At 52.2% G+C, this 24,935-nt stretch overlaps 2 protein-coding genes and 1 long non-coding RNA gene across 5 annotated transcripts in view; 1 reads left to right on the forward strand and 2 right to left on the reverse strand.

Moving 5' to 3' along the window:
- ECI2 (enoyl-CoA delta isomerase 2) overlaps window positions 1–4,595 on the reverse strand; it is a 35,035-nt gene extending 30,440 nt beyond the window's left edge. The window contains exon 1 of the mRNA XM_076069725.1: window positions 4,534–4,595. The gene's annotated coding sequence lies outside the window, so the exon portion shown is untranslated. The remainder of the gene's footprint in view (window positions 1–4,533) is intronic.
- On the reverse strand, window positions 1,394–24,883 carry LOC116945825 (enoyl-CoA delta isomerase 2-like). 3 transcript variants are annotated; one of them, XM_032960396.2, is made up of 10 exons: window positions 24,777–24,883; window positions 20,542–20,710; window positions 18,855–18,953; window positions 17,317–17,496; window positions 16,717–16,786; window positions 16,245–16,347; window positions 15,766–15,886; window positions 8,551–8,640; window positions 7,850–7,993; window positions 1,394–6,644 (listed from the first exon to the last, which is right to left on the reverse strand). In XM_032960396.2, exons 1-10 carry the CDS (start codon window positions 24,827–24,829, stop codon window positions 6,489–6,491), a joined length of 1,185 nt encoding a protein of 394 aa, XP_032816287.2. In that variant the 5' UTR covers window positions 24,830–24,883; the 3' UTR covers window positions 1,394–6,488. The 3 variants fall into 3 exon arrangements, with proteins under 3 accessions (XP_032816287.2, XP_075925837.1, XP_075925838.1); XM_076069722.1 differs by lacking the exon at window positions 24,777–24,883 and adding an exon at window positions 23,315–23,340; XM_076069723.1 differs by lacking the exon at window positions 24,777–24,883 and adding an exon at window positions 21,453–21,474.
- Window positions 10,222–15,404, forward strand: LOC142929145 (uncharacterized). Its single transcript, XR_012945318.1, has 2 exons — window positions 10,222–10,434; window positions 10,823–15,404. It is a non-coding gene; the product is annotated as an uncharacterized LOC142929145 (long non-coding RNA).
- Window positions 24,884–24,935: the final 52 nt, after the last annotated feature.

Consider the following 24,935-nt stretch of genomic DNA (forward strand, 5'->3'; position numbering starts at 1 on the left):
TACCAGGGGAGTATGGCCCAAGGGGCCAACAGTCAGTTGGGAAAATGGATCCTGGGACGAATGGGCACAGCCCAGTAGGGGGCTATGGGGGAATGACGTAACCCTTCCAGAACCTGGTGGAAGGTTCGGGAAGGGAGGCGTGGCTAGGGCGGTGCAAGCCACAGAGCAGAGAGGGTCCGGGCAGTGTTGCCAGCTGAACACAGAAGAGCCAGGACCCTGGGACTCACCTGACCCGCCGTCCTTATCAGGGCCGGGGCAGAGTGGGCCAGTGGTGCGACCCTGGAAGCCTCGGAGCCCGACGTCCTTATCAGGGCCGGGTCCGTGTGGCTGGCGGTCGAGACCTGTACCTTGGCTGGGTCAGCTCAGCTAGCCTCCCCTAGGATCCCCTTAGCCAGAGGACCCGAGACCCTAGCCCAGGAGTAGGCGAGTTAGACCGAGGGCATACCTCCCCAGGCAACGGGTGAAGGGGCCGTTACCCCTTCAATTAGAAGGCTGTATTATGTTGTGTTAAGCCCATTTGTAATAAATAATCGTTGCCTCCACCGATTCGTCTACGCCGTCTTAAAGAACCCACTACACTAGTACAGCACACTGGTGTATTGATATTGGTCGCAAAAGCCTACGTGTTAAACAATCATACTATAAAGATGGACACGATACAAAATACAATCCATACGAGAAGACACATGTAAGACATAATCATATTTTGAATGTTACCAGATAAGGCCCACTAAGCTATGGAGCTCTTTTTCATAGCGACCTGGCCACAAATGACAGTTCAACGAAGTGGCTTATCGTGTGGAAACTTATAGCAGCCAAAAACGCGTGATGTTGATTCGAGATTATTCTGGAAACATGAACCCCAAACTGCAATGATTCATAGACTCGTTTGACTAACGGTGAATCGCTCAATTTGTGGCAAAATTTAAGTTCTGAGAGTTAAAACAAATATATCAGGTCGGCTGTCACGAGAACGAGCATTAACTATGCAGAGTGGGAGTGGACGTGTGTTGCTCTCTGCTGTGCGTGCGGCAGAGCGCCACTTTAAAGAGGGCATCTCAAGCGGTAGCTCTGTGATATCCGCTTCTGAGGGCCGTTTCTCTCTCTGCGAGACACGCGAACGGACTTATCTCCTGCTCAATGATATATATAAAAAAAGACGAAACTTATTTTAAAATGTGAGGGCAAGTCCATACACTTCTAGGTTTCTGAAGTGTTAATAACCATGTCGAGTTTGTCATTTGTCCTCTGATAAGGCCACTGTGCTCCCGTTGAACAACTCTTGCGGTCACAACTGCCGTTCGTCACTCAAAATGGCAGTGATGTCACCAACGGTGCTTGTGCCAGGATAGGTGCACCTCGTCGTTACAAAGACACTCATTGAGACACAATGGACCAAGGAAATTGTATTTATTTGCAAATTCTCATTAAAAAAAGTTAAGCAAATCGATTTCACGCGGCGTCGGAAAGAAGAGTAAATGGACTCGGGACGTCTCCCCCACATCGATTCAGACGCCATGGCCCTGAAATTAATGCTCCATTAGTGGACCCAGGACGAATTCGATCTAAAACCGAACAGAGCGGTGTGATGGATGTACGCTCTCTCTCACTTGCTCATTCAGTGCATTTGTAAGCTAAATAAAAATTATATTGCATTGCAATCATTGCTCATCAACAGCATCTTGTTTGTGGATTTGTATGTGTAGGCGCATATGTATGTGTGCTGCGTGCATATGTGGGCAGCGGAGTAGTGGTTAGCACACACTAACGAACCGAGTTCGATTCCCGCTCACGGCTAACATCGGTGATGAATATCTCAACCTGGTTCTGGGCGTTCCCTGAGGTCGACTTAGCCTTAAATTAGTACCTGGTATGGTGGGTAAACAGCAGCAATGGGTAGTGTTGCTCACCACCCACCCCTTCGTGTGCCGGGTTGGTCTGCACAGGTGCTCGCTAACAACTCTTTCCCCAACAATCTGTTAAGGCTATATTGGAGGCATTTTTCTCCTTGTGTGTGCATGTGTGGTGAGTCTTATATATAACTAGCGGTTAGTACCCGGCGTTGCCCGGGCAAAAAAGGCAGACACACACATGGACTTACAGACATGGACCCATACACATAGAAATCCACTGACTTACATGCACGCAAACACATATGGACTCACACACACAGACATCGACTTGAGAGACACATGTAGTTACACACACACAAATTGACTCAAACACACAGAGTTACACACACATATCGACTCACACATACATACATAGACTGAACAACCGCCATTCGCCACTAAGTGGCAGTGACGTCACCACAACGCTTGTGGCAGGCTATGTGCACCTTGAGGCCACGTGAAGTGCCGAACACCTGCTGGCAGGTCACGGGGCAGACCCAGATGGCACAGGTCGACTGAGATGACTGGCAGATGCACCACCTGTGCCCTGTGACCTGCTAACTTGCTGTGCTTTAGCCACACGGTGCACCGCTCGTTGGTGTGAGCGTCGTTCCTCCGCCCTCTGTTGTTGTTGGAGACCGACTGCCTCCAACTGGCCTGTAGCGTCCTTCAAGAGGCTCCTCCACAGATACCGACCTTGACACTGCTGGTACCAGTCATCGACAAGTCCACTCAGCTGCACATCGTCCTGTAGCACATCACTCCATCTCTTCTCTAGCCTGTGCCGCGCCCGTTTAGAGACCTCGATCCGGCGGAACAAAAGCTGTTTAGGCATGCGGTGGCTGGGCATGCAGGCTACATGGCCCAGCCAACGCAGTGTTGCCTGGCCATGCAGGCTACATGGCCCAGCCAACGCAGCCTTGCCTGGCGTAGGAGGTCACCAATGGGACTTTGTCCAGATCTTTCAAGTATTTGTGAGCTCATCACTCAATCCAGCCTGGTTAAACCCATGATGGATCGTAGGCAGGCCAGCCTAAATGTTTGTAACCGGCGAAAATGTTGCATTAGGGGGGTCCAAGTTTCGCAAGTGTAGAGAAGGGAGGGAATAACCGTGGGCGAGACGACGTGGAGCTTCGTGCGGAGCGAGAGAACAGGTAGCTTCAACACAGTGTTACACAGCCGATGAAAAGATAATGCCGCTCAACTGATTCAGAGTGAGACCTCTGGTGTTAAACCGGAGCTGGTCATTAGTACACTGGGCAGGTATGGGAAACTCTGCACTCTCCACAACTGGCCCATCACCAATTGTGAGTTATGGGGGTGGATTGTTCGATGGTACAAAATACCCAGGCAGGTGCTTAGTTTTGGTGGGGCTGATGGTAAGGCCCCACCTCTTAGTGGCAAGCTCCAGGTTGAGCAGCCGCGCGTCCAACTCCTCTTCTGAGTGAGCATTAATTACCACATCATCGGCATACATAACGTGGTTGACCAATAGGGAGCCATCGATTGACCGCACCCGGGCATCGATGAGCCTCCCATTGTATCTGTACGAGATGTGAATATTTCCGGTAGAGGCATTGAAGGCTTAACGAAGTACGTGGTCCAAATATATGTAAAAGAATGTGGGAGGCAGTGGACATCCCTGTCGCACCCGAAGATGTACAGGGAGTGGCTTTGATTCACGGTCACGTAGTTTGATGTGGGGCCGCTCACCATCATGAAGGTCCTTAAGGATCGTGAGCAGAGGGTCAGGGACTCGAAAAGTACGAGGAGCAACCCAGAGCCCAGGCCTAATGATGGTATCATAGGCCCTGAGCAAGTGAATAAAGCACACATATGGACTAACACGCACACATGGACCTACAGGCACGCAACGAAATGGACTAACACTAACATGAAGCCACGCACACACAGCGACGAACACACATGCACATGGACTGACACACACACATCAAGTCACACACACACATTGACTTACACACACATCGAGTGACACACACACATACATAGATTTATAGACACATTGACCTACACACACACATGGACTTACACACACACAGGGACTTACACACACACATGGACCCACGCACGCACATCGACTGACAGCCACACATCGACTCACACATACATAGACTCACACACACAGACATGAACTTACACACACACATACATATCGACGCACACACACACACGTGGACTGTCACACATAGACACATTGCCATACACACATCGACTGACACACATAGACTCCCACACAAACATACATGGACTGACACACGCACATAGAGGCACACAAACATGGACTCAGACACACACATGGACGTACGCACACACATGGACGTACGCACACATGTACGTACAGACATGCATACATGGATTCACACGCACACATGGACCAAAAAACACACACATAGAAAGAAATGTACTTACACTGACTGACATGGAGCGACTGTACAGTAGTACATGCTGACTCCATAGCAGTTTTTATGGACTGTACAGTAGTACATGCTGACTCTATAGCAGTATATATAGACTCTACAGTAGTACATGCGGACTCTATAGCAGTATATATAGACTCTACAGGAGTACATGCTGACTGTATATCAGTATATTTAGTGACTGTATAGCACAAAGTACTCACGTGACAGAGTGCCGTGGTGTGGCCGTGAGCTCGACTGAACGCGCATCACTTGGTAGGGTCCGCCCCCCCCCCCCACGCAATTGGCGTCAATTGGTACGGTCGAGCTCGTGCAGTAAGTAAATAATTAAAATAACGGCACTAAATCGCGAATTAAACTAATTTAAAGTTGACGGCTGGGAAAACGAAATACCCTATACCAGACATGGGCAAAGTACGGCCCCCGGGCCGTATACGGCCCGTTAGGCTTTTTAATCCGGCCCGCCTAACTTGTCCAAATATTATTATAATTATTAAATTGAATGTTACCTTTCTCCTGTAATGCCCCCATTTCCCCATTAGACGGCGCTGTTTTCATGATGTTTGATCAGTCACGTTACGACATGTTTTTGTATTGTTCATGTTCGTGCAATTTGTTAAATTGCCTTGCAAATAAATGCTTTGCTACCTGTTAAAGGCCAAATCCTCTCATGTATTGATTTTTCCACGTCATTTATATTAGTTCACACAAACACTCCATCCATCTGTTCCTGGCCCGGCCCCTCTGTCAAATTTTAGAACCCATTGTGGCCCGCGAGTCAAAAAATTTGCCCACCCCTGGCCTATACCAAGCAGGGGGCTCGGAGTAGGGCCTGGTCTCTGGGTTGTTATTCATGCTTTCGGAGTCCCTCACCCTTTGCTCACGATCCTTAAGGACCTTCCTGATGGTGAGCGGCACCACGTCAAACTACGTGCCCGTCAGTCAGAGCCATTCCCTCTACACCTTGGGGTGCGACAGGGATGTCCTCTGGCTCCCACATTATTTAACATATCTTTTGACCACGTAGTGTGTGAAGCCTTCAATGGCTGTACCGGAGGAATTACCATATGCTACAGATACAATGGGAGGCTGATTGATGCCCAGGTGCGGTCAAGAGATGGCTCCCTATTGATCAACCATGTTTTGTATGCCAATGCTCTGGTGATTGCTGCTCACTCAGAGGACGAGTTGGAGGCACTGCTGCTGAATCTGGAGCTTGGCACTAAGGGGTGGGGCCTTACCATCAGCCCCATCAAAACTAAGCACCTGCCTGGGTATTTTGCACCATCAGACAATCCACCCCCACAACTCACAATTGGTGATGCGGCAGTTGTGGAGAGATTGCAGATTCCCATACCTGCCCAGTGTGCTCATGACCGGCTCCGGTTTAACAGCAGAGGTCTCACTCCGAATCAGTTGAGCACCATTATCTTTTCATCGGCTGCGTTATGCTGTGTGGAAGCCACCTGGTCTCTCGCTCCGCATGAAGCTCCAGGTCTTCTCAGGCACGGTAATGCCCTCCCTTCTCTAGGCTTGCGAAGCGTGCACCCACCTAATGTAACATCTTCGCCGGTTAGAAACTTTTAGGCTGGCCTACTAACGATCCATCCTGGGTTTATCCATATGTGTGTGTGCGTCTAAGTCGATGTGTTTCTATGTGTGGGTCAATGTCTGTGTGTAATTCCATGTGTGTGTCTGCCTTTTTCGCCCGTGCAACGCCGGGTACTTACCGCTAGTACTCTATATGTGTGTGTATGCTTGTGTCTGTGTACATGTGTGCATGTGCCTGCGTGTTCGTGCGCGTGTCTGCATGCGCGCGTGTATGTGTGCATCATCACAGTCCAATGCTCTTTCACCAAATTTTCACAGTGCAGCAGCAGCTGCTGATTGGACGTTTACGAAACGGAATCTCGGTAAACGCGCGCCACTACAATCAGTCCCATTCGGCGCCAATTCATCGCTCCCGGATGCAACTCCGAGCACATTCCAAAGCGGTACACTCACACGTAATCTCACGGCGCTGCAACACGAAATGACCACGACGCCTAACCACTAAACCGCACACCCACCACCACCACTAGCGCGACGGTGAGATGTGGCGCCACACGGCACCGCACACAGCGGCCGCCTCACCCCACCCCCCGCCCCTGGCAGCGGGCTACAGCTTGGCCTTGCTCTGGAAGAAGCCTGCGATGGCGGCCATGCATTCTTCGGACTGCAAGCACTCGATGAGGCACTGGCACTCGCGCAAGTTGGCCGCATGCAGAGCCTCCCGCTCCGCGTCGCGTGACAGCTGCTTGGAGAACGCCAGGGACTGCGCGTGCAAACGCGATGACACATCGTTAGTTTGCCTGTTCTTAACTCCACCCCGGCACCTCCGAAAAGCACGGTTGGCTACGTACGGTGCGAAGGAAGATCAACGCACGCACGTGCCCTGCGACGCGACCTCGTTACATGGAGCGGCGCAGGTAAGGCTTATCACGTGGAAATGTATAGCAGCCAAATACTTTCATGCATGTTGATTCGAAACGTGGAGGGAAAAACCGGAGGACCCGGAGAAAATCTACACAACCACAGGGAGAACAGGCAAAGCCCAAATATACAGCAGGCGTTATGGTCAGGATTGAACCCACAACCTCCTGCATACCAGTTGAGGTAGTTAACACCTCGCCACCGTGGTGCAGCCCTTTGCTCATCTCACTACCGGATGGTTACACAAGTGGGAAGAAATCAGAGCACCAGGAAAATACCCACACGTGCAAGGGGGCAACACTCTATCCCGTACAGATGAAACAGGTGGCGTGCACATTTGCTGTGCTGTCATCTCCTGGCGAGCCAAGTATGGCTCCACCTCGACACCAACAGGGAAGGGAGATTCACAACATCTCTTCGGCAACCCACTAGCCCTCGCTGTCTTCACAGTGCTGGGTTACAGGCAGCCACGATGTGCACAGCCACCACCACACAGTTAAGTGTTCTCAGAAGGACGAATAGATGGACAGAATATTTTGTGGGCAGATCAATAAGCACCTGTCAGCTCCGTAAAAAGACAAAACAACAGTGTTTACTGCTAGCCTTCAACATTTTCTGTCGCTGCTTTTGATTCTAGCACCAGGAAAGACTCGCCAAGTCTCCAGACTCTCTTTCAGGAGGGTCCTGCCAAGTTTTTGCAGCAGTGGGCGGCAATGTTTTCTGCGTGTGATCTCAAGCGAGTCAATTCTCAGGTCATTCTTGTTCAGCACTGGGATGCTTTTGGGCCAATTCCCATTACCGTAAAAAACAGTTCAATCGTACACTTTACCGTGTGGTTTTTTTGCCATTACAGGAAATCTGAGAACCCGGAGAAAACCCATGCAGAACACACAGAAAAGGCACCTGAGTCGGGGGTCGAACCCAGGCCCTTCTTGCTGCGAGTCATGAGTGTTAACCGCTGCACCCCCCCCCCCCCCCCCCACCGTGCCAAACTAAGCAATTTGGGCAAAACAATAGAAACGACGGAACAACGATGGAACCACGCACCTTCTTGGGCAGCTTGGCCAACGTTTCCAAGCGAGCCCACACCTCCCGCTGGAAGCTGTTGTCAGGGTAGACTTCGGTGACAAGGCCCAGGTCGCACGCCTGCTGGGACGTCAGCCTCTTGTTGAAGAGAAGCATCTCGGTGGCCTGGGAGATCGTGAGGACAGGGTGCGCGTGAGACGGACGGACAGAAGGGGACGAGCAGGAGAATGTGCGCACGTCGCACACACTTAAATTTTACGTGTGGGTGTGTTGTTTATATGCGTTGTTACTCTGTCAATGTCCGAAACACCTGGAATTCTGCCGGCTCAAGTAGACTCATACAGAGACCAGTAAACGCGCCCAGAGACCCACAGACTCAGTGGAGACACATTTGGCATGTTTCTCTAATTCCCCAAAACACTTGGAATCCCATCGCTTCACGCATCCTTTGGTTACCCCTTTTGTCCAAATCAGAATTTGATGCCGAGCTCTCTATTCTTCTTGATAACCTCACATGCAATTACCATTTGACCTATACCCTAGGGATGTATGTGGGTGGTCCAGGTGGTGCTGGTGGGGAGGAGGAGCTGGCTGGCGGCTTGCGCGCTCGCGTGATATTGGCGATCATGGTGGTGTGCCAATCCTCTTGAGGCAGGGGGCCAAGTAGCGTCGGTACGGGCAGCGAGCGCCAGGACGCCAGGGCACGGCATGGCGGAGCTCACCTTGGCGGCGCCCATGAGCTTGGGGAAGATGTACGAGGAGCAGCCTTCGGGGCTCTGACCCAGCTGGCTGAACGGGGTCTGGAACGTCGCCTTCAGGGGAGACACAGAGCGAGCACCGTGAGCACGCACCAAGATACTAAAGAGCTATTAAACTATTTTTATTTGACCAGGTAAGGCCCACTGAGCTATGTAGCTTTTTTTTCAGAAGCCACCTGGGTATCACAAATGTTAGCGTAACAAAGTAGTGGCTTAGTTTAACACGTAGGCTTTCGTGACCAATATTATTCATAATAAAGGTTTTTGGGTTAGATCGCGTTATTTATAAATGTGTCGTAACCCTCCACCACCCGACACGGCCAATCAGCAAAAAAAAAAGCGTCACGTTGTCAAAAGACAAATAGTTCACTACTTTAGCCCACCGGTGTGTTGAAGAGTGAATCCACAACATTTACAGTTTGAGTACGACGTTTCGCTGGTAATTACATCCAGCATCATCGGGCAATTCGCAAGAATGGTAAAGTCCTCGCTTGCTCCCGGTCTTAAATAGAGCAGCAGGGTGACGTCATCATTTAACTCATTTCAGGTGCAGTGATTTGAGGCGGAGGGGGGGTGTTATAATTATATAATCGATTGGTAATCAGTCAATGGTTATGATTAGTAATGAGTTGTAGATTAGTAATTAGTTGTAATGTGTGTTATTGTGATTATATGCTACATTAGTAATCTGTTAATTAGTATGTGTTTCCCCTATAAGGAATTGTAATATGTATTATTTAATAACACGCTTCCAAGCCGCATTATTATGAAAAGTAGTGACTTATCATGTGGATCGAACCCACGACCTCCTGCATACCAGGCGATAGAGATAACATCTCACCACCGATGGCGCCTCCATTCTTTGTGCATGCAAATCGTACACAAACGTTCCCTTGAGGCTAATGGTCAAAAGACTAAACAGGACAATGGAGGTAGGCCAAATAACACGGAAATTATAGACGAGACAGAAAAAAAAGAGACTTGCAGATCAAAACAGTACTGACACAAAAAACAAGGTTTATGTGTGCGTGTGTCTGCGTGAGCACGTCTTTCTGTGGGGAGTGGTAGTGTAGCGGTTAGTGCACTGCACCACAAACCCAGCGACCCATGTTTGATTCCTGCTCACGTACAATCGAGGTAGGCAGATCAAAACAGTACTGACACACAAAAAATAAGTTGTATGTGTATGTCTGTGTGAGCACGTCTTTCTGAAGTTGGCTACGAAGCGTAAGAACCCACCTGTTGCGAGATCGGACGACAAAAACAGCACGGAAGAGGTCCCCGCAACGTCCCCGGAGTCCGAGGCCCCGGAGATGCGCCCCGTGGAGCCCGGCCAACCCGTGTAGGAGGAGGTGGCGGCCGTGGCCGGCCACTCACCACCTCAGGAGAGCTGGCGACTTCTCACCAGCTAGTTCGGCCAGCTGCTGCAGTCGGCCGTGCGCGCCCATCACTTTTTTGGAGCGAGATCGGGCGCTTCCCGCTGTTTCTCCTCCCGCCATGTTCGAATTTGGCGCCGTTTTCTCAACGGACGCGACCCAGAAATCGGCCGCCATCTTGCCCCCGGGTGCAGCGCAACCGGGCACCATTTTGAATGTGACGCAGCAACCGGGCGACATTTTCTCCCAAGATGCGACACAGCAACCGGGCGCCATTGCCTCTGCTGCAGCGATGCCGCCGAGTGCATCTTCGGGAGCGCCCACGCCAGGCTTCAGCTACGGCTCTTCCAAACTTCATCGCCTGCTGCCTGTTCGTCCATTAATCGCAGCTGGCGGAGACTGGACGTCCTTTCAAGGCCGGTTCGATGCGGCTTACGCTTCGGTCGGGTTGCCTATGGATGAGGCCCTCAAGGTACTCCCGACGGCATTAGATGATGATTCCCTAGCCACATTTACTTCGAATCCGCCTGCGGACAGGGCGATGCTCCCCATGGCGTACACCCAAATGGCTGATATTTTTGAGCCGCCCTCCAGCGCACGCCAGAAGTTCTTGCTGCGGAGGCGGGGGGAGGCTGAGACGCCTCTCGCCTTCCGCAGCTACTTGTTGGTGCCGAGTTGGGCGGCATACCCCAATATGGATTGTGCGGCGCTCGACTCATTGGCTTTGGAGCGTCTGCTCTCCCTCACGCGGGAGCTCGGTGTAGTTTTGGCTATAGCGGAGGAGGCGGACATCTCTTCCCTTAAAGTGGCGCAGGGGATCCAAGCACACATCGGCCTGCGTCAGTGGCGCGGTGTGACAGCGTGCGCAGGGGACCCAGGCCCAGCGAGGGCTGGCACGCCGCAGGACGAGAATAATCTTGCCGCCTACGCTGCACGCGACCAATGCTGGGAGAGGCGCCAGGGGCCGCCGGCCGGAGCAGCGATGGCGGCCTCCACCATCTGCTTCCGCTGTGGCCAGCCTGGCCACATCGCGACGGGGCTGCCGCAACGCTCCTGGGGCCTTCGGCGGGACCTCGTCTCTCTCTGCCTCCACATCGGCGTCATCATCTGGGCCTCAGCCACTCGGCCGCTCCTCCCACCTCACACATCTAGTGGGGATAGGGTTCATGATCACCGGGGCACCACTAAAAGTTCGGAAACGCTCGATGTTCGCTCGCCGTTGGTTTCCGGGTGGCCTAAGCAGGTCCATCAATGGGCTGCACTCGCGCATCGGGTTGTGGCGGCCGCGGCAGGTTCCTCCGCGGTCGCTGGTTACGTCCAAAGGGTGTAAGTCCGGATTTTGGTGGACACGGGTGGGTCGGCCAGCATTATATCAGAATGCATTTTCGGGTTATTACCACACAGCATTGTTCGATTGAGGCCTGTACAAGGGGCTTGCGTTGCCGCAAATGGAAGTAGTTTAGGTATATTGGGTCACATCGTTGCCTCCATTAGAATTGGTGATATTGAATTGGAAGGCCCCGTCTTAGTCTTAAAGGCGTTGGCAGTGCCACGCCTTTTGGGCACAGATTTCTTGGCCAAAATGCCAATGAAAATATTGATCGACCAGGTTGTGTGGAGATGCCATCGGGCTGTCGTTTGAACTTTCTGCGTTCCCCTACCTTGTTAACTCCTCTTGCTGCCAGCGTACGAGCTTTGGCTAGGGATTCCATCAACATTCCACCTGGGTACAAAATATTGATACCGCTGAGGTTGCGCAAACCCCTGAAATTGCATACGCCAGAGGCGGGCGTCCTCTTAACTCCCTCTAACTACTTTTCGCGGACTTCCTGTTTAGTGGGTGCCCTGACGGTCATGTCGAAGGACCAGGAGCCCTTTTTACAAATTCTAAACGTGGGTCCTTCGCATGTAATTGTTCCAGCCGGCACCGTTTTGGCGCACGCGACCCCAGCTCTCCCACCGGACAACGCCATGCCGGTTGAGAGGGTTGTGGCTGGCGTAGTACAGAATGGGAAGCCCGACGACTCCTGGATTGATGCACATTGTCTGAAAAATGCCCTCTTGTCCCTCGAGGAGTGGCAGTGGCTCTGCGCGCTTATTGAACGATTTACCGATGTTTTCAGTCACAGCAAATTCGATATCGGACGCACGTCCTTATTACAGCATCACATATACACAGGGAATTCGCCCCCTATTCGGCTGAATTCCCATCGCTTTAGCCCTAGAGAGAAGGATCATGTCCACTTGACCGTTGATGAGTTGTTGGCGGCGGACATCATCTCTACTACTAGCCCTTGGGGCGCCCCGATTGTGTTAGTCAAGAAACGGGATGGGAGTCTCCGTTTCTGCGTCAACTTTCGTAAATTAAGCAAGATTTCGGTGGCAGATGCCTATCCCCTTCCTCGCATGGACGATTCTCTTGACGCCCTCTCGGGTGCGCGGTTCTTTTCGACCCTGGATGTGCTTTCAGGCTTCTGGCAATTGCCATTGGATGAGGTCTCCAAACCCACGTGGAGATTGGCAGCTTCATTGGCTTCGCCTCGTATAACCGTTGCTTTGTGGGGGATTTTGCGACTGTCGCGAAACCACTCCACACGCTGTCAGCTAAAGGCCAAAAGTTTCATTGGGGCAAGGAGGAGGAAGCAGTGTTTGTCGCGCTTTGAGCGTCCCTGGCGGATGCGCCCCCCCCTGGGGTATCCTGACTTCTCCCTGCCATTTGTGCTCGACACTGATGCCAGCGACACGGGCATAGGGGCTGTACTTGCCCAGGTGGTCAATGGCACTGAAAGGGTCGTGGCGTATGGCAGTCGCATGTTGTCCCCCGCAGAGCAGCATTACTGTGTGACTCGTAGGGAGCTGCTTGCCATCGTGTTTTTCGTGCAATTGTATAGGCCCTACTTGTATGGCAGGCGGTTCACCGTTCTCATAGATCATGCGGCCCTGCAATATTCCTTGCGCATCGATCAGCCCTCGGGTCAGCTGTCCCGCTGGCTTGAGGTGCTGCAGGAATATACGTTCGACGTCATCCACAGGAAGGGGGCACAGCATAGAAATGCGGATGGGTTGCCTAGGTTGCCTCCGGATGGCAGGTGTGCGTGCACAACGGGCTCGGGTCTCTGCAGGGCCCCAATTGACAACGGGCCCCAGTTAGTGGCGACAGCCGACACGGCTCCCCTTCCGGGTGTGTCGCTGCACATGGATTTCGGCCTAGGTCTCCCTTGGGAGGAATGGTCTCGCTTGCAGATGGAGGACACCTCTCTGCTAAAACTGTGACGCCGTGTTAAATCGGACGGCCGTTTTTCCTCTCCATCGACTGCCCTGGCCATTGCCCTGCACGATGGCCTACTTATGCGCTGGGATACGGAGCTGGAGAGGTATTGTTTGGTGAAGCCCACTGTTCTACGAGGGAAACTGACTCGTGCAGTTCACGAGAAGTTGATACACCTTGGGTTCCACAAGACCTTGTTAACCCTTAAGCGGGATTATTACTGGCCGGGCGTGGAAAGCAACGTGGCGCTACTTGTGAGTGGCTGCCACGATTGTGCACGGCGGAAGGCCCCGGTTGTGTGTGATCGGCCCACGCTACAGTCCATCCAGGTTTCCCGTGTGAATGAACTCTACATTTTGGGCCCATTTCCAACTTCCCAACGGGGCCACGTGTATCTTTTGGTCAGGGTGGAATACCTCACATGTTGGCCCATGGCGTGGCCCTTGCAAAACCAATCGGCCTCGTCTATCAACGATGCCTTTTTGCATGGGTATGTTTTAGATAAGGGTGGCCCCTGAACAACTGTTAACCAATCAGGGTCGCAACTTTTCTTCCCGGTTGCTCAAGGTCTGTGACCTCCTCAGCAACAAGAAAATCCGGACCTCGCCCTACCACCCTCAAACTGACGGGATGGTGGAGCGGTTGAATCGCACCCTCACATCCATGCTGTGCCACCTGAGAGCGTCTCAGTTAGACTGAGACCTGTTTATTCCGGGTGACCTTGCCGCGTACAGGTTGGCCCCTCACTCCTCAATGGGGTTTTCACCCTTTTACGTAATGTACGGGAGGGAACCGGAGCACCTGATGCACGTGCAAATGGGCCTGGGGCCGTCTAAAAAGGGATCCGATGTGCCCGCTTCAATGAAGGTCATGCTCGACAGGCTGCGTGAAGCACGACAAGCGGCTGTGGACAATTCGGCCAGCCGACAAGCGGCTAGCGAATGCTTACAAAAGCATCAGGGCTCTGGGCTTCCATGGGTGAAAGGGGAGAAGGCGTGCCCATTGGGACGTCCCCAAAATTACATTGCCCTTGGCAGGACCCTGTTGAGGTCGTGGAGGTTCGCCGGCCACAGTGTGTGCTCATCCTCTTCAGTCGCCGGCACTGGATTGTCCACTCGTCTTGGTTAAAAATATACGTGTTACTTTGTCCTGTTGAACCATCCCCACTTCTGGAGCGGCCGGTGCTTGATGCGTCCGACGAGCCGGACCGCCCTGGCTAGGATGCTATGCAGTGTAAGCCCTCTGTCTGTCCACCCGCAGAACCCCTCCGAGTAGCTCCTGAGGCACAGCCTGTTGGCTCCTCGGTGGCGAGACCGACGTTGACGGGTGCTCCGCCTACTCCGACACTGGACGCTGCCCGGGAGAGCGGACCGGCTGAACATACGCGCTCCAGGGGCACTCTTTTTCGCTGACCACCTCCCCTTGGGCACATTGTCGTCGGACACTAGCCGTCGCTGACGCGTGGTCGGCGCTTTTAACTGCAGGATGAAGGCCTTCCTACACTTGCCGTCCTGCCTTATCATCTTGTTCACCCGCAGACGGCTCTGCCTTCACACCTTCATTCACATCCGTTATTGTTGTTGTTATGTTGTTACAATTGTTCTGATTGTTGGTTGCTGGCTTTATGTATCGGCCCCGATGCGGGGCAAATTTTGTATAATTAGCAGCCGGGACGGCTGATTTTTTTTTTCCGTGGGGGGGGGGGGGTAATGTAGTGTAATTATGTCATGTCATGGGTGCTGTATGGGGATACTTTCAGAATCAGTGGCGGGTCCGAGTGAAGGAGTGGAGCCGCCCGTAATGAAAGCAGGGTCGTTCGTTGTGGGAGCCCGGACTGTGGATCGGCTGCAGGAGGTCTCTCCCGCTCGTGACTGGACGGTGTTTGGTGAACCCCCGTCCGGGGTCGACGAGTGGGAGAGCCGAAGAGATAGCCGAGAGTAGGGCTCCAAGAAGTCTGTGAAAATTGGCTAAGAGTGGGGTTCTCCTCTCCTCGGCCGGGCGGTGTTGGATGAACCCCCGTCCCGGCCCGAGTGAGAGAGCCCAAGGGATAGCCGAGGTTAGGACGAGTAGAGCTCGGGGGTCCATGGGAAGGACCGAGTATAGAGAACACCTACCCCTGGTGTGAGCCTAAGTGTTTAAACAGTGTTAATAAATGGCGAAAGCCCTTACAAGAAGTTCCGTCTCCGCGTCGTTCTATGACGCAACACATGTATTTGTATAGGAGAGCGGTGGCGCAGCAGTTAGTGTGACGCGTTGCGAACCTGGCAACCCAAGTTCAGTTCCCACTCACGAGCAATATCAGTGGCGAATATCTGAACTGGTCCCGGGCCACCCCCTAGGTCGACTCATAAACTTAAACGAGTACCTGGTGCTGTGTGTAGAAACATCAGCAACGGGGAGACAAAGGCGGCCAGTGTGCCGAGCCGACCTTCAATAATGCCTGCTACAACAGCGCTTGCCCCAACAGTCCGTTAGAGGGGGCTATCTCCGGGGGATCCCTTGTGATGTAGACATGCATGTGGGTGGGTGGCCGACCCTGCTGGTAGCGTAGACGGCGTCGTAGAGGCCGAGCAGCGTCACCGCCACGCCCAACGCCGGGCCGTTCACCACCGCCACCAGCGGCTTGGGGAATTCGATGAAGGACGACACAAACCTACTGCTCGCGCAGAGGGGAACAGCCATCGTTACCAACGCCAACCAACCGCCCCCATCACCGTCGTCCGTCGCTCGCCACCCCCCCCCCCGTCACCATCATCCATCACCCATCATCACCAATCACCAGCGTCTATCCTCACTGCTGCCCTTTACCACCGATAACTGCCACCACTGTAGTGCATCAACAGCACTGACCATCGTCACTACTCGTCACCCACCACCACCAATCACCACCACTGCCACTCATCGCCACCACCACCACTCACCACCATTGCCCATCACCACTGGCATTTATAAATCACCATCAGCACCCAACAACACCACCACTGCCACCCTCTCACCCACTCCCCCCGGCTCACCGCAGCAGCTCGGCGGCGTCGAGCGCCATCTGCTTGATGCCGCTGGGCAGGATGTTGGTGAAGTTGCTGAGGTCGTTGCCACTGCAGAAGTAATCGCCGGCGCCTGGGGCAAGACGTGCATGTGTGCCGGTGAACACACACACGTGCGCGTACGCGCTCGCTCCCACTCTCGCCGGTGCTCACACATACATACTGGTGCAGGTGCACACACGGCTACAGTGTTTAATTCACGGTGCTATGAGTCTGGTAACCCGAGAGCAACTCCCAGCCACGGCTATCCAACCCCTCCCCACTCCTTAACGAAGCAACACTGACCAGCGTGAAGTACAGTCAAACAAACCCCGTGACCTCACTGCTGTGTGGAGGCCTTCATCCAGCAGTGGATTGGCAAAAAGGGATGCAAACTAATGATGATGTACAACATTGGAACAAGCATATATATGTAGATGCGATGGCGTATGGGGAATCTCGCCTGTGATAACGGCAAACGCGGACTCGTCTTTCCCAGCCTCCTCCAACGCCTTCATAATCTCTTCGTACATCTGGGAGGCGACACAGGTACCTCAAGGACCATCGCAACACATCGCACCTCTCACGCGTCGGCACTTGCAAACCGCACATCCTCCGTGACGATGGTATGCATGTCTCAAGTCAGATGGTGGCAGGAGTTCCCAGTGAGCTACAAGGGCCATTCTTTTAACGGCAAGTCAGCCGGGAGATAGCGGTGGCAACAAAGCGCCGTGATGGCGATATGTTAACTACCTCGCCTGGTATGCAGGAGGTCGTGGGTTCGATTCCAAACCTGACGCCTGCTGTATATTTGGAGTTTGCGTGTTCTCTCTCCCCGTGGTGGCATGGATTTTAATCCTGGCTCTCCGGTTTTTCCCCTCCACATTTAGAATCAACGTGCGTATATAGTATTTGGCTGCTGTAAATTTCCACACAATATGCCACTAAGTTAAGCTGTAATTTGTGGTCAGGTCGCTTCTGAAAAAGAGCTATATAGCTCAGTGGGCCTTATCTGGTAAAATAGAAACATTGTTTAGTTTAGAGTTGGGTTTGCAGGCGTCACCGTGCTGTTGATGGCGTTCTTCTTGTCGGGCCGGTTCAGCGTGATCACCGTCATGTTGTTCTCACGCTTCAGCTGCAGGGTCTGGTAAGCTGTGGCGCCGGCCTCCGTCGACGGAGCAGCAGGAGTCTCGGCCGCCACCAGCGAGTCGATGAGCTGCACGTACTTCAGCCGAGCCTCCTCCTGCCGGGGTTCAACGGTGGGGGCGGGGGGGTGGTGGAAGTGTCATTACGAGCAATCGTGATTGAGAGACGGCTCATGCGGTCAGTCGCTGGGGATCAAACCAGGTTGATACCTCAATCTGTAAACTAAACTATTTTTTATATGACCAGGTAAGGCCCACTGAGCTGTTAGCTTCTTTTTTAGAAGCGACCTAGCCATGAATAATAGCTCAACGAAGTGGATTATCGCGTGGAAATTTATTGCAGCCACGCAAACTCCAAATATACAGGCGTCAGGGTTCTGGATCAAACCCACGACCTCCTGTATACCAGGCGAGGTAGTTAACATCTCACCACCATGGCGCCCTCTAACCCAGGATCTCAACATACATACAGAGGTGGTTGGGTGGCTCATGGGGTCAATCGTTGGAGACCAAATCGGGTTGAGACACCTCAATCCGTATTGCAACAACTGGAGAGATGCGGGAGCGCTGGCCGTGATGATCTCTGGACCTTGACCTGGCATTGAGGTTGCCATGTGCGACTCGCCGTACCCCCCACCAAGAAAGTTAAAGTGAGAGGTGGTCCCGGGTTGGGTAATGGGGCTCATAATGGCCAGGTCCAAGATGGTGAGCAGGCAACGGCTGAGATCTTGGGTTAGAGTGAAGGATTCAGCCCTCCTCGACGTAGCTGGGTCTCCTCAAATGTAGCGACCCGATGGTCTCAGCCCATTTATCAATTGACCACGCGCAAAAAAACATGTCGCGTTATGGCTCAATCCAGCTCTGAGAATAACACGAAAATATATCCATTTGATTGCCATGCTGCGAACATGTCCACAACAAAGCTGTCAGAATCTGAGAGTTTGTTTACCATATAAGAACTCAATTGCAGGGTCAACCTGGTGAAGATGGCCTTAGAATGGAAATATAAAACGTGCGCTCTAAATGTTGGGATAATGATTTTATGTTTGACATAGCTGCCCTCCTTTATGCCGGGGCAACTCAGAACTTGCATCATCTCGAAGATTTTGGGCACCCTCAGTGGTAGCTATCTCTGGGTGGTACCTGACCTGCAAGTGGGCATTTGTCTGCCAGTAGGGGCAATGATTGCTGCGTGTGATCCGTAACCCCAATTGAGTAATTTTCGGGTATTTTTTGAATTGCCAAATTCGGACCGTGATGCCAGCACACAATGGCCCACTCTGAGAAAATGACACAAGGGGATCTTTAACGTCCACCTCGAACCAGACAGAGGCATATCTTTACGGTTAACACACCGGCGGCAATGGCCAGGGTGGCCTGCCTGCATTTGAATTGGCGAACCTCCTGGGCCGCGTCACCGCCCCGTAGCCTCCCGGAACCGACACGCAGCGGTTACCTTGCTCAGAGCTCCCAGGTTCTTCCACGCCTCCCACTTCATTTTGTTGACAAAGTCCAGCATTCCGGGCTTGGGGGTGTTGCAAGACCCCTGCGTGGACTGAACGGACGCAGCAGGGCACGTCAAGACCCACCGCCAACGCTCAACCACAGCGCCAAACCGACGGCTCAAAATAGAAATCGCCACCGACGCCGCTTCTACACCCCCCCCCCCGACCCAAAAATAACATTTGGCGGCTGGCTCAGGCTGCCTCCCACGCCATGGAAATTCCATCCGGGCCCAGCAGGGGGAAAACGTCCTGATAACGATTTCTGTCAGCAAGCGACGCTGCAGATAGCAGCTTACGGGGAGGCCGGCGGAAATACGACTGACCGCTTCCGTCAAAACGCCACCTTACTGCAGGGAAACAAAGACAAAGATTCCCCCTATAGCCTCAACAGACTGTTGGGGCAAGTGCTGTTAGCGAGCACCTATGATGGCCGGCACGGCACACGAGCAGGTGGGTGGCCAGCAGCTCGCCCAACCGCATTTATCTCCCAAGTGGCGACGTTTACACATCGCACCAGGTACAGCAGGATACAAAGACAATGATCCCCCATTTAGCCTTAACAGACTGTAGGGGCAAGTGCTGTTAGCGAGCACCTTTGAAGGCCGGCACGGTACACGAGGGGGTGGGTGGCCAGCACCATGCCCAACCGCCTCTGCCTCCCCAGTGGTGATGTTTACACATCGCACCAGGTACTCATTTAGGCTGAATCGACCTAGGGGAGGCCCAGGACCGGTTCAGGTAATCATCACTGGTGTTGGCCGTGAGCGGGAATCGAATCTGTGTCGCCAGATTCATAGCGCAGCGCGCTTACCGCTACACTATCGCTCTCCACCCACAGCACAGGATACACACACGCACACACATGCGCACGTAAGTATGGTGCTTTTGTAAAAAAAAACTATGAGAGGGGGGTGGGGCTGAACCTTCTTTGGTACGGGGGGGCTTGCGCCCCCCCTCTAGACTTCTCTCACGGGACTGCTGCACCTGTACTCATGTCCATCTCTCTCTCTTTCTATATCGCTCATGTCACAGTCGACCTCTCCTTCTCTCCGCGTCCATCTCTAAGAGGCCGTCTTCTCTGTACACCTCTTACTTTCTGTACAGGGGTGTTTCCCCTCTGACCGGCCGCTATTTACCTCGGTGTGTGGTGATTGGGGTTGGGGTTGTGATGGTTGTGAACCCAGCGACCCGACTTCGATTCCCGCTCATGGCTAACACCAGTGACGATTATCCGGACCAGTTCTGAGACTCCCCTAGGTCGACTCGGCCTCAAATGAGTACCCGGTGCGTTGTGTAAAAATATCGCCACTGGGGAGACAAAGGTGGTCGGGCGTGATGCTGGCTACTCACCCCCTCGTGTGCTATGCCGGTATTTATAGTTGCTACTTGCTAACAGCACTTGCTCCAACAGCATCTTAAGGCTATACGGAGGATCTTTGGTGGAAGTGGTGGTGGTGATTGGGGTTGGAGAGGTAATGGTGGTGCGTGGTGGTGATTGGGGTTGTGGTGGTACAGGTGATTGGATTGTGGTGGTGATGGTGGTGATTAAGGTTGTAGTAGAGATGGTGATTGGGGTTGTGGTGGTGGTGGCAGTGATATGGGAGGGGGTGTGGTAGTTGGTGGGGGTGCGTGTACCACCTGCTTGAAGAGTGCGTAGATCTGGAGTTTTGCCTCATTTCCTGGGTCCAACGTCAGCTGTCCCAGCCGCTGCTTCGCCGCCTCAAACTCGGCCTCACTCGCTACGGGACGCATGGCCACGGCGGAGCTGCGGAGGCCGGCACGAGGATCGTCTCTCCACCGCACTGTCCTGCAAGGCGGCGACGACGCGGAGGATGAGCACGTGGTCAAGACGATGCGACGTCTCACCGCTCCGCGCTCCCGAGTGTGATCTCCCGAGTAAAAAAAACAACCTATTTTTATTTTTAGCAGGTAAGGCCTACTGAGCTATGTAGCTCTTTTTCAGGAGTGACCCGGCTACAAATGATAGCCCAACGAAGTGGCTTATCACGTGGAAATTTATAGTGGCCAAATACTCTAAACGCATGATGTTGATTCTAAATGTGGAGAGGAAACACCAGAGGACCCAGAGAAAAATCAATACGACCACGGAGAGAACAGGCAAACTCCATATATACAGGCGTCAGGGTAAGGATCAAACCCACGACCTCCTGTATACCCGGCGAAAGAGTTAACTCACCGCAGCAAGCATAGAATGCGCAACGCGGCACAGCTTACACTCGCGCTCGGAGCAAGAATGATTCACAGGCATGGAAAACCACGGATGAGTCGCAACGCAGCCAGAACCAATGCCAATAATTGGCCAAGTTCTCCGGGTCTCTGTCGGGATGTTTGGTCAACTCCATACGGGACATCTTCAGACTCCCAATTAAATCACGACTCATACCTAAAACCCACGCAACTACCGCAGGCATCTCTCAACTCCCAACAACTTCTGAAGACAGTCGCAGTAGTGCGTGGCAAAAGCCCGGGAGAAGATATGCTCAGCAAGAAATACCACACTCGGATCATGAGTGGCAGCGAAAACCTACATGTTGAATCCTCCGAAGGGACAATACCATCGACGCTGCCGACAGGTATGGTTGGCGTTTATGCTGCGAACTCTGTACCACTTTGCCAATCATCACTGATCAGTGGTAACGGTGGAGCGGGTAAATGATTTACCTCCTGTTGTTTTTCCTCGCGGTGCTGAACTGAACTCTAAAAGTAACGCGAGTCTGGATCGCCAAGCTCGTCCCTTAAACAGGAACGACTCTGGAGGAGTCCTTGGTGCCATCGTCTTTCCACCGTGATATGCGAACCGGGAGCTCATCCTCGTGCTACTTTTGGCTCTTTAGTTAAAAGCGAAACGACGGATAAACACCTTCTACTAAATCAATACTATGGCGAGTGCGATGAAAACCAGCACTTTTCAATCAATAAGTAGAATTATGATGGTGTGCTGTGCTGGACTATTCTCCAAATGTCTATGCTCCCTACTTCACCAACCTGCACTGAGAAGTACGGTGAAGTATGGCCAAATAACCTTGATGACCCGCACGGTTTTGGGAGGCCCTCATCCAACAGTTTATTGACAAAAAAGGGGCTGTCTGTACATGTGCACCGCAATTAAGATCATGACAATGTCGACAGCAGTGTGATGATGATGAGGGTTTGAAAACTATTGTAACGCTGTCACTGTCCGCCAAATAGGTTCGAGAGAGTAACCAGGCAGGCCTTAGCCAGCTGGCAATCCTATTTCGGGTTCGAGTGGAAGCAGTGTGTCTGTATGTTGAACTTCTTTCGCACCATATGTAGCCAAACGTGCTAATCAGAGGTGCAGGGGGAAGGACAACAAACTAAATACAAAAATAAGTGATCATGCAATGAGTGTGCAATCAAAATAATAAAAATGCATAACTCCAGTGGCTTCCTAATATTGGAAGAGCGTTTCCAGATGGCCACAGAAGAGCATCTGAAAGCGCACAATGTTGCGCTGTCTCTGTTCGATGGCCAGCCAAAATCTGCTGCTGTGAGGATGAACCGGAGTTCTCGTGGTGATTTATATGCTCCTTGATGAGGTCAGCAAGGTATTGTGGTTCATTTGTGACAAGAACTTTAAAAGTGGAGGCGCTGATTCCATAAAAAGTTGCTACTCAATCTCCCGTCCAGGTCACGCCTTCTCGTAAGACCCGACTCCCGCCGACGAGACAGCGAGTGTCGAATCCGGTCCAGAGTTTGCTCGTGTTTGAACCAATGTCGCTTTAAATCATGGGCTCCAAGATGGCTGCGTGGCAAGCTTAATTGATGGAATGTGTAAAAGAAAAATGCCCAAGTGAGATTTTATATACATGGCTGTGCAGTGCACTCATCCAACTTGCAAACAACTACACCACCCCCCACCCGCCTCTCTCTCTGGTGGTGACTTTGGCTGAGGTTGCGGTAACGCTGGGTGAAGGTCAACGGGTGTGTGGATTTCTTGGCCTTCACAGCCAAATGTCCACTCGCCTGCAGGAAAGCAGTTTACACCCCAGGACCCATCCACCGACTTGTTGACCTGTGATGGTTCTAGACTACCGTGTGTGGTTTAGATGTTAGGGATCTCTTATTATTTCGTATGGCTGATGTACTATTTTCATGTTTTTATCAGGGAAGGCCCACTGAGCTTTACAGCTCTTATTCAGAAGCGACCTGGCCACAAATGATAGCTCAACGAAGTGGCTTGTCACGTGGAAATGTATAGCAGCCAAATACTCTAGCGCATGTTTCTAAATGGGGAGGGAAAACCCGGAGGACCTGGACAAAAAATCCACGTGACCACGGGGAGAACGTGCAAACTCCAAAAATACAGGCGTCAGGGTCGGGATCGAACCCATGACCACCTGTCTACCAGGAGAGGGAGATAACATCTCACCACCGCGGCATCCTTGTTGCGCCGCATGTAGATGGATGTAGATGCGGAGCAACAACTGCAACTTCACATTCAGGTGGTCAAGCCAGACAACTGTGTCAGAAGCAGCGGAGTGCGTCGCCATGATGTTTCAGTCGTATTTGCGGTTCGAGCGTTGGATGCTAGGGTTAGGGCTGTGTGTCGAGACCACTGATGCAGCCTCCTCCACCTCCCCATCCTCATCTCTCCTGACCCCGTGCTCCCACTTCTCCGATCCGTTTCCTTCTCCCATTTTCTTCTCTCTTCCCCCACCCATTCCTTTTTTCATTCACTCCACAGTATCCCTGTGACTTACTTCCCTTTCCCGTGGGGCGGGTGTCATGGGTAAAACGTTACTCGTGTCCGTGAAATATTGTGGGCGCTATGAATTGCATTATTATTCTTATTGCAGTATTAGCATGTACCTAGAACAGGAATTGAAGATGGCCCGGGATCAAAGTAATGCAACAAAGAGGTGGGTGGATGGGTGGGAGTCGGAGTGCTCTTGGCAATGTAATTCTGTACACCTCGTTGTAACTCCATGGCACTCTACATAATTCTTTGTGTCTTTCGGTAAAGTCAAGTAGATAGGTAAAAAAAACAATGAAATAAACAAAAAACTACGTTTCGATCGCAACACAAGCGAGTGTCATCAGGTGGAATAAAATAAGTAATATTTTTTTTTAAACACGCTTTAATTAAATGTACCGTACTAGTAATGGAAGAACTCCACGACTCCAGGAAGTGGCCCCGAAGCTTGCCACAACGTAAGGGACCCGTGGTGATTACAGCCAACGTCAGCTGAGCGTGGACAATTAGACCCAAGCCGAAACACAACATATATAAAATGTAAAAAAATATATATTTTATTTTAAATGATAGAATATGATATTGTCATCAGTATGACATAAGCATACCGAGTTTGCAGTCGATACCACATTGGGAAATGGGTAAAAATTGAGTCACAAGATTTGAGGATTACAACGGAGTTAATAAAAAGCGTGCAATAATAAAAAGGGGGCTAAAGGCACTAAAAGGCGAGCTGTTTTTAAAGGTTTAAAACGGGCGTAGCCCAAGCGTCCTGGCATCAGCACGAAGTGGAAGGGGCACGCAGGTGGCCTGAGACCAGTACAAGCGCAGAGGGTTATGTGCAGGTGAAATCGGAGAATCAAGAATAAAGGTGGACGCTAACAGCTTGTGGTACGCATAACGCAGACGGGCGACACCGCAGGAACTGGAATTGCTTGTCCCCATCTTTAGTAAAATAAAACTAACATCGGAAGGTGACAAGATGGAAACATCACAAGTAGTTATAACTGAAACTGGTTAATGACGTCCTTCCAATGATTGCTGAGTTTGTACCCATCCTCGCGGTTGAACTCTGCACGAGCGTTTCCGAAACGCCTCGGCCCGCAGCCGCCAAATCGCCGGATTCGTCGTCACCGACCTGAACGAAGCGCGCAGCGGCAACAGCCCGCCCAGCTGACCCACAGCCGCCATGGCAAAGTGACGTCAGACCCGCGAGATTACGTCATGTAACCACCGCGGCCGCGTTGGTTACATGACGTCTCGTAACAACCGCTGTCGCGTGGGTGCCACGCCCCCA

The sequence above is a fragment of the Petromyzon marinus genome, chromosome 25, assembly GCF_048934315.1.
Source record: "Petromyzon marinus isolate PM22_M1 ecotype Great Lakes invasive population chromosome 25, UKy_Petmar_22M1.pri1.0, whole genome shotgun sequence".
NCBI classification, from domain to species: domain Eukaryota; kingdom Metazoa; phylum Chordata; class Hyperoartia; order Petromyzontiformes; family Petromyzontidae; genus Petromyzon; species Petromyzon marinus.